Raw genomic sequence first — 14,301 nt, forward strand, 5'->3', positions numbered from 1 at the left:
CTCCAACCTAACCTAGAGAAAATATTGGTTTCCTTTCTGAGAACAGGCAATCATAGTTTTCACTGCTGTAGCAATTATCCTATTTCCTGTCTAGATGAAATGCAACACAATGTTTTAGTAAACAAGACCAAATTAATCCCTCATTTTTAGCCTTGTTATTAATGGCTTTAGAGAACTCTTGAAAGGGATGCTTTCTAAGGTCTATCAACATGGATATCCTTCTGGAAGGATTAAAACCCTTCTTCCCTGGAATATATGGGGTTTTTTTCACTAAAAGGCTTCTTCTTGTTGTATCTCTGTGTATACACAGAGGAAATGCTTTTTCTGGAACTATAAGAATTAAGCAACTGTATGTACACTTATACACATATATGTAGCATATGTAAATTTGAAACATTCCTTTCAAATACTTGCCATGCTTGCTATAAATCATGGCCACTAAATCTTTCTTCCCAAAATAGATACCACTTGCGACTATTCCATGCAAGGGAGCTTGTAGGCATGAGGGAAGTGTCAGTAGGCACACTCTTGCACCATGTTGAAGAGCAGATTGTTTTCCAAAGAGGTCAAATGGAGTTTTCCAGAAAGCCCATAAACATAGTATTCTCCTTGCTTCCCAGAAAGATATTCAGTGCCACCCAAATAGTATTTAAAAGGAGGTTAGTGTATTATCATTCTTAACACATTATTGCAAAAAGCCAAACTATATTTATTACAATGGAACCACCATAGGGTTCTGGCTCCTTAGCCAGAGGCTTCGAGGCACGGTTTATCAGCAGGCTCAGAAAAGGTCTAAAGTTCAGTTTTCAGTATTTCTAGATAAGTTGTAAAAAGCTTCCATCCAAACCTTGGGAGAGCTACTGGCAATAGGGTGAGCTAAACAGATTATCATTTTCGCTTGTATTTCCTATCCAAAGAATCATAGGCTAAACAAACCATTAATTTATTCCAATAAATTGTGCTTATGCAAATGTCATCTTATTATATACATTATATTAACAAAAATACCTGAAATGTCTGAACAATAATGAAAATGTTGTCCACACCAACAGCCAGCACCAAAAAGGGAATGACTTCAATAACAATTAGTGTTAGAGGGACTCCAAAATAGCTGAAGATACCCAAAGAACATGCAACTGAACTTAGCACTATCAGGATGCCTGCAATGCCCAATGAGATCTTTGAATCCACCTGGTAAATAAAGACAACATACATTGGAAGCCTTTTTAAAATATAATTACATTTTAATAGTTTGATTGTCAAACCAGTTGCACTTTACTACTTGTACCAAAACAAGCATGTATATTCTATTTAAAAAAATATAAAGTGAATAGGCAATATCAAAAATATCAATTCCTAACCCAGGAAATTCATAATATACATGCATATCTCTTTTACTTAATTAGGAAAATTATTGTTCTGAAACATGCTATCTTCAGTATTTTTAAATAACATATATTATATAAATCAATTAGGGAGCTCCCCGTGTGTATCTCCCTAAATTTGCAAGAGAAAAACTGCTAAAAAAATAATAGATAAATAAATCAGCTAATTTCCAGAAGACCGTATGGATTTTTTACAGCACATATGGGTGTGAACTTCTCTGATACTGTATGTTATCCACCTGCCTTACTACTTAGCTGTTACAGAGATAAATGTTCAAAATGATAGTATAAAATAAAACTAAAACTAAACATTAAGATGCATTTTAACTAAACTTGCAAGACATTGAATTCTGTATTTTGCTACAGAATAATTTCAACAGTTAAAAATATGCATACCAAGAATCTAGCAGCACTCTTAATATGACCAAGAGCGATGGAAATGTATATAAACATGACTGCATAGCTAATTACAACAGTGTGAACATCACTGTTGCTTTCTCGATTTATTTCATCTTCAATACTACGTTCAGCAGAGAAGGAAATTGTTAAATTTGGGTTGTCATAGTTTTTCACAAAATTGATAAACCTGAAAAACAGACAAGAGTGTCAATAATTTTTAAGAAAGCTAGACTAACCAATCTCTATTAAACACAAATCTTTGACAAAAATGTACACAAAATTGTTTCAATATTTTATTGTTAAATTGTACCCTGCATTGCCAATATATGCTAATTTTGGTGTAAGTTCCTACATTTCTTACGTTTAACGTAACATGTTTTTTCAGATATTTCAAATTAAAACTATCCTTGATCTACCCAATAAAGGCTTTAAAAGTGAAATATATTGGTTGTAAGTTTAAGACAAGGCTTTGTATAATTCCTATACTGAAAGAACTGAAAAAGTTATTAATATCAAAAAACACTGTTTTATTTCGGAATAAATATTCAAATAAATAAGTATTCACATTATAAAAACATGAAGTTGCTGCTTTATTTTGGAGCACTTAAAATATTGCAAAGCATAACTTTATTACCAGTACTAATAAAGTACTTAGTAGGTCTAGAATTACTGAACTTCAATTTCAAATGTTTACAAACATTATTTCAGATAAACCTAATTTAGAAAAAAACTTACTCCTTTTCCCAAGCTAAAACTTTCATCATCTTTTCTGTGTCATTGTAGTAATTCTTGACAGGAAATGTGATCACAAGTGCTGTGGCATTATTATAATTTTCATCTAAGTATTTAATAAAAGAATAAAGTATATGAGGAACTATTTCGAACACAGACACATACACACACACAAAATACAAAATAAGGGTACTAGTTCAAGGTTATCAAGCTCCTCACTGTTTCACACATGAAATGAAGTTACCTTACTTGTAAAAATAGATGGGACAAATAGCATTTTGCATCTGCTTGAATTGCTACTAGCACATTTAATTCTCAGTAGCCAAGAAGCAGTAATTGGTTAGTTATAATGTCCCACACATTATAACACAACATGCTAGCAAACAAATATCAGCAGCAATTTACATATCTGCAATATAGGGATGGTATAATATGGACTGTCTAAAAAGAAAGTGGATTTACAGGTCTCCTATTTCAGCAATAAAACCAACAAATACATCATACTTACTATCATATCCCCCCATCACCAGCCATGGGAAGACAGGACCACCAAATGTCCCCAAGCAGGGATCATGAAGAAGGGTTGTGTCATTCAGAGATGCTGGAGCCCTATCAAATTTGGACACAATGTTTCTTATCAGAACTGTAAGCTGGTTATTTCTTAAGACAATATTGCAGTAAATTACATTGACTCATAAAGACCTGGCTTTTCAGAAGACCTTTCAAGAAATGTACACAAATTTTAGAAATAAATATATGCTCAATCCAAAAAAGCCATTTATTTCAGTTTTAATTTAGAAATTATTGAACAATATTTTTTCAAATACAAACTTTCAAAATATGCCTTAGTCTGAAAAATTTTAAGGCGTAGTAGTTCATTTTATAAATTCATATCTAGATAATTTGTATTATCTAAGAACTACAATAATACATTGAGAAGTATTTTGGTTTGATTAGTACATATGCTTCAATAAATCACATTCTGATCTGGTTTAAATGATATTAAGCAAAGTCCCAAGAAAGGGAATTATAGTTAATCTTAAAGTAAGTCTTAACTCTTGGGCAAATTCATCCTTACCAATTATATTTGAAGATTGAATTTATTAATTGTGCTAACTCATAACTATTTGTTTAGCTTTGGGTGGATATTTATTTATTTAAAGATTTATAAGGCTACCAAATTCATGTTTTGCAAGTCTGGGCAGCATACAACATAGAAAATAAATTGAAAGAAGAAAAAAGCAAAGAAAAATATTTATCAAACAAACAAAAGTATTACTGGTTTAAATAAGTCATTGATGAGCCTTTGGAGCAGTTAACCAAGTTTACCAATATAAAGAAAAGAAAATCAGCCTAACACAATTTTTAAAGTTACAAAAGTATGTAATCAAGAGACAGGATGGTATTTTTGACTAGGCCTACCTGACACAGTATAAGAAGTGAGAGTGGAAGTCAGCATAGGTATAGTATATATCACCAATGTGATGATCTAGGACAGAATGACTGTTTTGGAAGTAGTTGAGAACACTCAAAATAGTACAGTTGTTATTGTAGGGAGCAAGAGGTGCCAGGCAAATGTCCTTCAACATAACAGTTTCATTTTGATAAGATGCAGTTATGTTTTCAATACCATTTTGCAAATCTAGTACCTGAAAATATGAGAGAATAAAAATGTATTACTTAGCATATCAATGGAGCAGAATATTTTCTCTCCGTATCTTCCTTTAAGATATGATAGATGAAGTTAATTATAATCAACATTTTAATTAAAAGCAAGGTAACAATGAACCAAAGTAATTTTTCAGCATTCAAATTCTGAAAACAGTACTTTTCTTAAAGAATCAGAATCAATTTAAACTGACAAAAAATACAACATCACAATATCATAGTACTGGAAAAGTGTCTGTGTCTGTGTGTCCTTTGTTAACTGAATATAAAATTTAGTGAGCTTTCTAGCAAAAAAGCATGCTTTAAATTTCATAGTCACTTAATCTTATAATTTTCCTTCCACTGATCTTATCCTTTGATTTGAAAGCTATTTAAATCTATGATCCATCTTAGTTTTTATGCCTTTTATTTTCCACAATCAATCTCGCCCCAAAGCCTATCAGCTCTTATTCTATCACAGCACAGTCAAAAAAATATCAGTTTTTGCTTAACTCATTCAATAGGAAAATGGTTGGGTTCAACCTAAACGCTCACTAGATATTCTGCTGATCAAACAGAAGAATATGCATTTAACTTGTACCTATGCTAACAGAATATAAATATATCAGTTCCTATATTACCTGATGCAAGATATGTTTTGTAAGTGGAGGTCCAAAAGGAACGTCTGCTCCTGGAAGATATGGAGAATAGATCTCTGGAGTAGTATTCACCGCCTGAATAATGAGTTGTTCAGTACGGAAGAAAGGTCCAAAATTAGTATCAAAGTATTCCTTCTCTCTCCGAGCTTGGCTATTTGGGGCTGACCACAAATCTACAGGATTTGTAGTTACTTTGAGAAATGCCAAGCCTGAGGAACACATGGCAATGATAACCAAGGAGAACAGAATAACAGGTCGTGGGTTCCGAACACAAAAAGCTCCCCATGATGTAAATGTAACTCTTAAAGTATTCTCGAATTTCTCACCAAATCTTTCACACCAAGTAGCTTCTCCTGCAACGACACAATCATAAATATTAAATATCATACAACTGCCCCAAATTTTTAATTAGACATGTTTTATTGTCCCGTTATTTTTGAAACTATGAATTGTTGGTATCAAATTATTTTTCTTTTTTACTGTAAAAGATCACAATAGAGGTATTTGATTTGACACAATCACAATGAATAATTAAGATTTCTGTGTCCAACATATTTTTATGCAAATCTGAATGTTTTCAGATTAGAGACCATATAAATAATTAGGGAGTGTAGGCTTTTACACTGGCAAATTGGGGTTGGACAGAAGAAAGAAATTTTACCCTCTAATTATTTGTCAGTGATAGCAAATAAATTACAATGAAATCCAAAACAGTTCAGAGCATTATGTCCCATAATAAAGCATGCAATATTAACAAATTACCATTTGTGGATGTTATTGGTTCCTTTATATTCTAGAACTTACCAGTATTTTGATATGAGTTAACAGAATAGGCAATATTGCCATCAATGGGTGTATATTCAGAAACAAAATATCTCTTCCTGTAAATTATATAAACACAGACAATGTAGCACAAGTAAGCATTTTTACATTAATTTATGTAATACTGTAAATAAACTATTAGTGTATTTAACCAAGTATAATTGTATAAAAAAGTACAGGCATCGCTTATCAAATTTAAATTACAATATGTACCTGAAAAGTAATTATATATTTCAGCAAGACACCTGAAAATCTGAAACATACCTCCAAATCAACCATGAAGTAATTACAGGAAATAAAGTTTTTGGAATGTTATACACAGTCCACAGATTTATTATTATTGAAACTTGGGGCACTCAAGGAAAAATAGTCTGAAATGAAGAGTGGGGAAGAGACAATCCAGCTGGAAGATAACTGAGAGGGCCTTCATCTGCCTTTGTTTCTTGTTTTTTTGAAGTGCCTCACTTTTAGATGACTCGGTATTAAAAACCATGAGATCTATCACGATCTAGACAGCTTTTCAAAACATCAGTTTGTAACTAAACTGAAAGAATATTGCATACTGTATGTAATAAGGCCATTCAACCTGACCATCCTCCTTTTTCAGCAAGCAATTTGAAAGGAAAAAAAATCCCGCGGTTATTAAGAATGATTCTAAATTATGTTTACTCAGCCCATTTTCTGATGGCTCTATGTTCAGAATCACTAGTAATACAGCTGGAAGCACACTGCATTTATTCACACTGAGCAAGGCCAACATTCTGTGTAAATCAACACTAACAAAAAAGAGATCTCAATGTAACCCAACTGCTTACAGTTTAAGAATTCTTTCCCTCATCCTGTATGATTTTGCCAAATCTGATTATGTTAATAGAGTAAGTGATCAAATATATAACATTTTATTTTTATTTTATTTATTTATCAGATTTAGAGGATACTCATTTCACTCATAGAGTGACTCTGTATATGAGTAGTTACTATAACATCATCCATATTTACTTTTACATTGGAAAAAAAGACTTAGAGAATATGAAACATTAACAACTACTTAAATGAAAAATCATTAGGCCATTCAACCTGACCATCTTCCTTTTTCAGCAAGCAATTCGAAAGGAGAAAAAAATCCCATGGTTATTAAGAATGATTAATAATAGAAGTGTTTCTAAAAGTGATGCTGAACAGTGAGTAAGCATTTAATAGTACATAAACAGTTTCGAAATATTTTCAGTGTAAAGGACTTTAAATGGCTATTTACCTGTAACACCAGACACCACAAACCACTGCAAAGAAAATAAGAAGAAATGCGGTATACGAGATCCACATAATAACACACATGGCATCCAAACCAAGCAAAAGCCAAGGGGCGGGAGGTGGTGGCGGCTCTGGTTTTGGGCCACAGACAATGGAACAATCTTGACAACTACAAGGTCCTGTGATATCATCCACAGACTCATTGCAGCCTTTGGTAGCATTGTTCATAGGAATCATCCCATGGATAGGTACATCTAACAAGGGAGAAGATAACATTTACGAAACAAGAATGCAGCATTAGTTACGTAGATACAATCTATTGCTATTTAAATTAATCCATAAGAATATGTTTATAATTTGTCAAATTCAGTTTTGTGTCATTAAAAATAAAATAATTCAATGTATCATGTATAAAGCACAAAATTCACATATTTTAAAAAATGAAATAAAGTGATATAAAAGAAAATAAACAAGTTCTAAAGTGAAATATAAAAACTACATTTATAATAGTATAAAACTTAGTTATTTCATGAAGCTATTAACAGGCTAGTCTTCCAAGAGAAAGTATACTACCTGCTCCTCAAGCCAATCTAAACACTCAGTAAGGTAGTGGGAGACTGATAAACCTGGAGCACTAACTATTATAAAAAGCACAGTGCAGCTATACATGAGCAATTTTTTTCAATAGCTTTATCCATGCATGGACATAAGCCTTACAAGAGGGAGGCACTATTACACCTTCCCTCCAGCATCTAGAGCAGGAGTGGGAATGATGGCTCTTTTATGACTTGTGGACTTCAACTCCCAGAATTCCTGAGCCAGCATGGGAGCTGAAGTCCACAAGTCATAAAGTGGCTTTCATTCCCCACGTCTGATCTAGAGGATGAGACATCAAGCCTCACTAGATTAAAGGAAAACGGGTAGAATGTTAAAAAAAATGTAAATAAGATCTCCACTGCATTGGGTCAAGATTTTTAACCCATCTCAAAATCCAAATCAAGGATCCTAAATTTGGCATCTATAAAGATTTTTTCAAGGCCACAGATGATGTGAGATTCAGTTGAAAAGCAAACTAAGTCCTTGAGGATACCCTGTTTCCAAGAAAAACAAATCTATCAACAATATTATCTATCAACGAAACAGAGGGATCCATTGTAAAAGGACCTCCACTTTTATCCAACACTTTCAACAATGAATTCTCATCCAAGATAAGACCAAGTTCCAAATGGAGAAATACATTAGAGACACAGTGAGAACACAAAACAAGGTTCTTAAAACATTTTGATTAAATTACTTTCAGAGCATTCAAATATTTATAGACACACAGCTGTGCTCTATATAAATGCAAAAAATTAAACAAGTAACACTACATCTAGTATATGCAATCATACAAAAAATGATTTCTAACTTTGTAAGACTGAATCTATCAAAGTAGTTGCTTTTGAAAAATCTTTATTTTTAAGAGGAAAATCTATAAAATATATTATGAACATATATTATCAACAGAACACAATACTGAACATAATTTGTTGCAATTAGAAAAAATTGAAAACATTAACAATTTTGTTTGATATAACTACATTCAATCAAATCAAATCAATCAATCAATGTCAGAATATGTCTTTTAACTTTCCCCCTTTTCTATGTATTTGTTTAATTAAAGGGTAAAGAGAAATAAATTTCAAATTCAAGTGGAATATAATTGCACCTATACTAAAACTATTTATAACATAAAACTTCAGCATCTACAGATTGCACAAAAACTAAATGTATATTAAAATGTCTATATTTCGACTTCCGCTTCCGGATCGCGGCATCTCAGTCGTACGAAGAGACCTCTCTCTTTGCTGGCTGTTTTCCCTCCGCCAGTAGACCCTTATGCGGGTCTTAAATCGCCCTGGAGGGGCGACTACCGTCAAAGAGGCTTTCCTTGGCTACGGTGGAGTGGCGGCTCCCCCTGCAGTCTGAGCTAACTCCGTAGGGCCGACGAAGAAGATAGGCCAGTAAAATGGCCGATTACTTAGCTGCACCAGCCAAAATCAGAAAATCATCTAAGCATAAAGAACCACTGTGGTGAATCCGGGTGAGATCTTTCCTCCCTCTCTCTGTCCTGACTAATTGCCTGTAAAAAGTTTTTGATCACTTGCCTGTCTTAAGAGAGCAGCTTCTGTCTATTTGGGAAAGAAAGTTTTAAAAGAACTAAAATAATTAAAGCTGTATTGACTATTTGATTTTTTTTTCCTTCTGGATACCTAGGGGCCCTGAAAAAAATAAAAAAGAAACGCTATATTTTTTATTTTATCTATTATATTGGAGATATTTGCTTTTGCTTTTTCTGTTTCCCGAAAGAGATAATTTTCTACCTATTTGGAAGAAAGAGTTTATAGTCCACTGAGGACATCTTGTGGCGAAAAATCCCATTACAACTCTATTTTCTTTTGCTATTTGAAGATGAATTTGATTTTCAAATAAAAGGAAAAGATAAAAGATTTGCAACAGCTGTGGTGAATTTGTTTATTAGAATTTTGGAGGTGGATATTTGTTGACCTTTTTGAAATATAGCCTTCATTAAAAGATCAAAGACTATTCTTGATCAAAGACTATTTCACCATTAAAATGGAGGAATCTTATCCACAGCTCGACTATGAACTTATATGGAAAAGATTATGGAAACTACAAACTATATGAAAGCTTCTATCAAATCTTGGAGAAAAATCAAAGATGATACTAGAGAACCACAAATTGACTTTCAACCATCGGTTCAAAATATAGACCAAAGAATAACGGAGGAAGAACAGAGTAACCCTAGAGAGGTTCCTACTCAACAAGATATACAACTGAATGAGACAGAGGAACTGCACTTACAATTTAATTATGAACTTACAGTAGAAACTACTGAGCAAATTAATTCTACACAATCCTACTTACGACCTGTGGAGAACATTGATGATCAAAGAATAACATTAACTGAGCTACTTGATCTCTCAAAAATAACAGAGCTTGACATTCAGCTACAAGTTATTGAAAACTGTGATAATGTGACAATCAACTGGCAACTACAATAAGAAATAAAATTGACTATACTATTCAGATGATATTGGAAGAAAGAGAAAAGAGCTTTGACTATTTTGATGTATTGAGAAATAGCTTTACTCAAATGTTGAGATTTGATGATGCAGAGGCTTTATTATGGAAACCGGTTTGGTATAGAAAGAAAGCTAGAGTTAGGTTTAAAAATGTGGCTTAAAATTCCACTGAATGAGTTAAAAAGATTGTTGACGCTTGGATTGTTTTAATAACAAATGAAATAGGTGATTTTGTAAAAGGATATTTTTTGTAACAATATTGGGTATTAGAGATGATAAGTAGTTGGAGGGGTAAATGTTACTTAATTGATTGATAGAATATATATTTAAAATAGACAGAAATGTGGTCTTTTGGACTGATATCTTTATTTTAACCAAGACAACTATTTTGTAATAGGGGGAGAAGAGGAGGTATTTGTGATAAGAGAAGTAATAGTATTATTAAATGATGTATTAGTTTAAGAGAAGTAATAGTATTATTAAATGATGTATTAGTTTAAGCAATAGGCTATATCTAAAAAAATGTAAGGATGTTGCTTTTTGGGATAATATATTTATCTTAGATAGAATCATCATGATAGGGAAAAGAGAAATGAGGGATGCCCAAAGTGTTAATATGCCTATATAAGCTTAATTGGAACATGGTAATTTTCAAAATAGTAAAGCTTAAAAACATGACTTGGATTCTTATAATTGAAATGTGATTGATGATCGATTGGATTGATTGAGCTTTTTTTACAAATGTAATAATTTTAATTGGTAAAATAATATGTGGGAAATAAGAGAGGGAACTTCTAAGAAATTAATCTGTGTGATATATGTATGATTTTGTTTTAGGATAATTGATAGCCCAATCACCACATTGTTTCTCAAACACTTTTATATAAAAATTAAAAATAAAATAAAATTTCTTCTTCGAAAATGTCTATATTTCCTACCTGAAAATATTGGAATCATGTTGAAGGGAGCCTGACCATTATCTTTGCTACACATATATTGAATCCAATTGGTTGCATTACAGTCTTTAACATCTTTCCCACATATCAAACCTAATGCCTTAATATTGCTTGATGGAGCCTCCACATCTTTGCAGGCATTATACATATCTGGAAAAACAATTTTAACACAAAAATTACAAGTTGATATATTCAATTATAAAAAGAGGATTTATTATATTGAGTCAACAATAATAATAGAGCAACCCTGAGATTGTATTAAGTTAGCTAAGAGATTTCTGACATTTCAAGCTTAACCAGTTTCATAAATCCTCTTACACTTTTCTTAATCTTCCACACCATGTCTCTCTTCACATTTCTTGATGAGCTACAAATAATTTGAGGAAGGAAACTTTATTTTTAATGACTTTTTCACAATACTGAATGATGCAAAACAGAACTGTGCAGAGATATTTTACAAGTAGTACTCAATTTACAACTACAATGGAGCCCAACATTTCTGTTGCTAAATGAGACAGTTGTTAAGTTAATTTTGCCTCATTTTATAACTTTTTTGGCACAGTTGTTAAGCGAATCACTGCAATTGTTAAGTTAGTAGCACAGCTGTTAAGTGAATCTGGCTTCCCCATTGACTTTGCTTGACAGAAGATTACAAAAAGTGGATCACATAACCCTAGGACACTGCAACCGTCATAAATATGAGTCAGTTGCCAAGCATCTAAATTTTGATCATGTGATCATGGGGATGCTATAATGTTTGTAAATGTGAAAAACGGTTATGTCACTTTTTCAATGCCATTGTAACTTCAAACAGTCACTAAAAAACCTGTTGTAAGTCTAAGACTACCTGTACACAACTAGTTAAACACTAGTACAGTGTTTGTTGGAAGTTATGATGGTATTAAATGTGTGGTGGTTACGACTGTTCCTCAAACGTTTGGGCCATCCTACTACTCCCACAGTCTCATAATTGCGATCAGAGCACTTGGCAAGCAGCTCACATTTACAACAGTTGCAGCTGTCAAAGCAAGAAATGTTTGAAGTGTTTCATTAGTCGGAACCATGACATCAGCATTCTGTAGTCACATAGTTGCAATTTGCAACCCTCCTTACCAGTTTCCTATAACAAAGTCAACAGGAAGGCAGCAAGGAAGATAGTAAGTTGTTCAGGTAAGTCTCTCCCACCTGCTCACCATCTCTTCTTCCAGCCATTCATGCATGTTCCCCCACCCAGCAGCAGCAACCCCAATAAATGTTTCATCAGTCACATTTCCACTAGTGTTAGAAAATATTAGTGGGAAGCTTGATTTAAATAACTCAATTTAAAACCAGCAATTTCCCAATTTAAATTAAAAATTAAACCTCAGGACTGAGGCAAAGAACAAAATAATCAGTTCAATAGCTAAGAAGATTATCGGTGCATTTTTCTTTACCTGAATTATAAATGTGCCTATACATAAATGCACAGTTAAATTTATAGAATTACAGAATTCTTTATAAATCTAGACAATGAAAAAATTTAACTGTACTATATTATTTATATTTTCTTACCATTAGCAAATTTTTCTCCAATATAAAATTGCACCTCTACGATGCTGGTTTTGTTCTCTTTTGTAACTGGATCTTGATACGGCTTTGTCTGAGTAACATTCATAAATTCAGACTGATGAGGACTACAGGTTAGCTCACAAAACAGATTTATGAAATTATAAAAGCATGAAGGACACCTGAAGAGAGGCAATACTGATGTTGTAGCATGTGTATATAAAATAAAGCTCACATATATTCTCTCTCTTGAGAGAAAAATAATATTATGGATCAAATGTTTAAATGTAAATTATTAATAAACTTCTGGAATGTGTAATTTCAAAAATTATCAATAAATCTTATAGCTATAATTTACCCAAAAAGACAACAAATATTTCATATATGAACAATACACAGAGTTCATCATGGTAATACAACAAAATACTAGACTTAAGAATATTTGTTCATATGTACGTATTAATCACTGTTTATTCGTGCTGATTAATCTCAACAGTGCAGATGTATACAGCCAACAGAGGCTATTTTATGATTTTTCTATGCATACTGAAAACAAAATACATATTCATGCAATGTAATACAATATGAAAAAGACATCTATTACATAAGCACTTCATGTAATTTAGCTTACTGGAAGTGATTTAGTATTAAGAGCAAGAAATCTGTTACCATCAATACTTTCTAAAACAGTTAAGACCAAAATAACATTGAGTTTTTAAGAGGCATTCCTTTGTGTTTTCTTATGAACAGAATGCCTAATTAATCTCCCACAGTGTATTGAAAACAATCTATACAATCTCCCTATATCTCCACATACCTGGAAAGAAACTGTAAAGCTAGCTCCAGGTTACTTTTCAAAGTCTGAAGTTGCTGTACGTCACAACAAAGGCTAACATTCTCAAAGAAAAAACCTGGACAGAGTTCCTTAAGAAAAAAATGAATAATTAAAGAAATACTTCTAAAATGACAAGACAATCCGATTCTTCTACTGCTGGCTTCAGACATCTGACTTAGAACCCCTCCCCCCATGATTTCAACATACAGTAGGTATAAAAAGTCTATATACCCATTAAAATGTCAGGATTTGGAGATGTAAAAAAATCAGACCAAGATTAATAACTTCAGAATTTTTTCCATCTCTAATATAACATGTAAGCTATACAATTCAATTGAAAAACAAACCAATCTTTTAGAGGGAAAAATAACAATAAAATACTTACAGTAGTGTGATTGCATAAGTATGCTGTGGCTGTGTTCAGTGTTAACCAATCACATTTAAACTGATGTTAAATAATAGACAATATGCACCTGCTAATAATTGAACTGACTCTGATCAAGCCCATATTAAGTTCAGATTTATCTTGGTCTGATTGTTTTACATCTCAAAAACCTGGCATTTTAACCAGGCTGCGTAGACTTTTTATATCCACTGTATTACCAGCTTACAATATGGCAACAGTCATTATTAGTTTATAAATAGAACAGTTAAAGGATAAGATGTTCTACCTATGTAGGTAAATCAGAACATCTCACGCTGTTTGGCACAAATATGCCTGCAGATAAGTTCCTTGGTATTTGCTATGGAAATATGCCAACCTTTCTATTTCATCTATTGGGGGAGGAGGGTGTTTGCTTTTCTTAACAAACATTTAATTTTAAGGAGGAAAGTGATATACTGCAAGGCAAAGTATTAGAAATAGCTATGTGGTAAACCTGAACAGTGATAAAAATCACTTGGTGGGCTATGGTGGATGGTAAGAAGGAACCTCACTCATTTTGTCTTCAGATAAATTTGCATTTTATAACTAGGCCACTTGTT

The 14,301-nt window shown here is 32.6% G+C and overlaps 1 protein-coding gene across 7 annotated transcripts in view; it reads right to left on the bottom strand.

Moving 5' to 3' along the window:
- NPC1 (NPC intracellular cholesterol transporter 1) overlaps window positions 1-14,301 on the bottom strand; it is a 67,471-nt gene that overhangs the window by 40,464 nt on the left and 12,706 nt on the right. For 6 of the 7 annotated variants that reach the window (XR_005554876.1, XM_039328559.1, XM_039328558.1 and 3 more), the window contains exons 3-13: window positions 13,300-13,406; window positions 12,489-12,664; window positions 10,920-11,087; window positions 6,900-7,149; window positions 5,627-5,703; window positions 4,805-5,175; window positions 3,939-4,165; window positions 3,025-3,125; window positions 2,520-2,622; window positions 1,782-1,971; window positions 1,009-1,191 (exon numbers count right to left, since the gene is read on the bottom strand). Coding sequence is in view for 6 of the 7 variants with exons in the window: in XM_039328559.1 (XP_039184493.1) it covers window positions 1,009-1,191; window positions 1,782-1,971; window positions 2,520-2,622; window positions 3,025-3,125; window positions 3,939-4,165; window positions 4,805-5,175; window positions 5,627-5,703; window positions 6,900-7,149; window positions 10,920-11,087; window positions 12,489-12,664; window positions 13,300-13,406 (1,953 nt within the window). In the remaining variant the exon portion in view is untranslated. Of the gene's footprint in view, window positions 1-1,008; window positions 1,192-1,781; window positions 1,972-2,519; window positions 2,623-3,024; window positions 3,126-3,938; window positions 4,166-4,804; window positions 5,176-5,626; window positions 5,704-6,899; window positions 7,150-10,919; window positions 11,088-12,488; window positions 12,665-13,299; window positions 13,407-13,702; window positions 13,869-14,301 lie in introns of those variants that run through there. The other variant, XM_039328562.1, reaches the window with a different exon arrangement.

This window comes from Crotalus tigris, unplaced genomic scaffold, assembly GCF_016545835.1.
Source record: "Crotalus tigris isolate CLP2741 ecotype Arizona unplaced genomic scaffold, ASM1654583v1 scf7180000024382.2542628, whole genome shotgun sequence".
Taxonomy (NCBI): domain Eukaryota; kingdom Metazoa; phylum Chordata; class Lepidosauria; order Squamata; family Viperidae; genus Crotalus; species Crotalus tigris.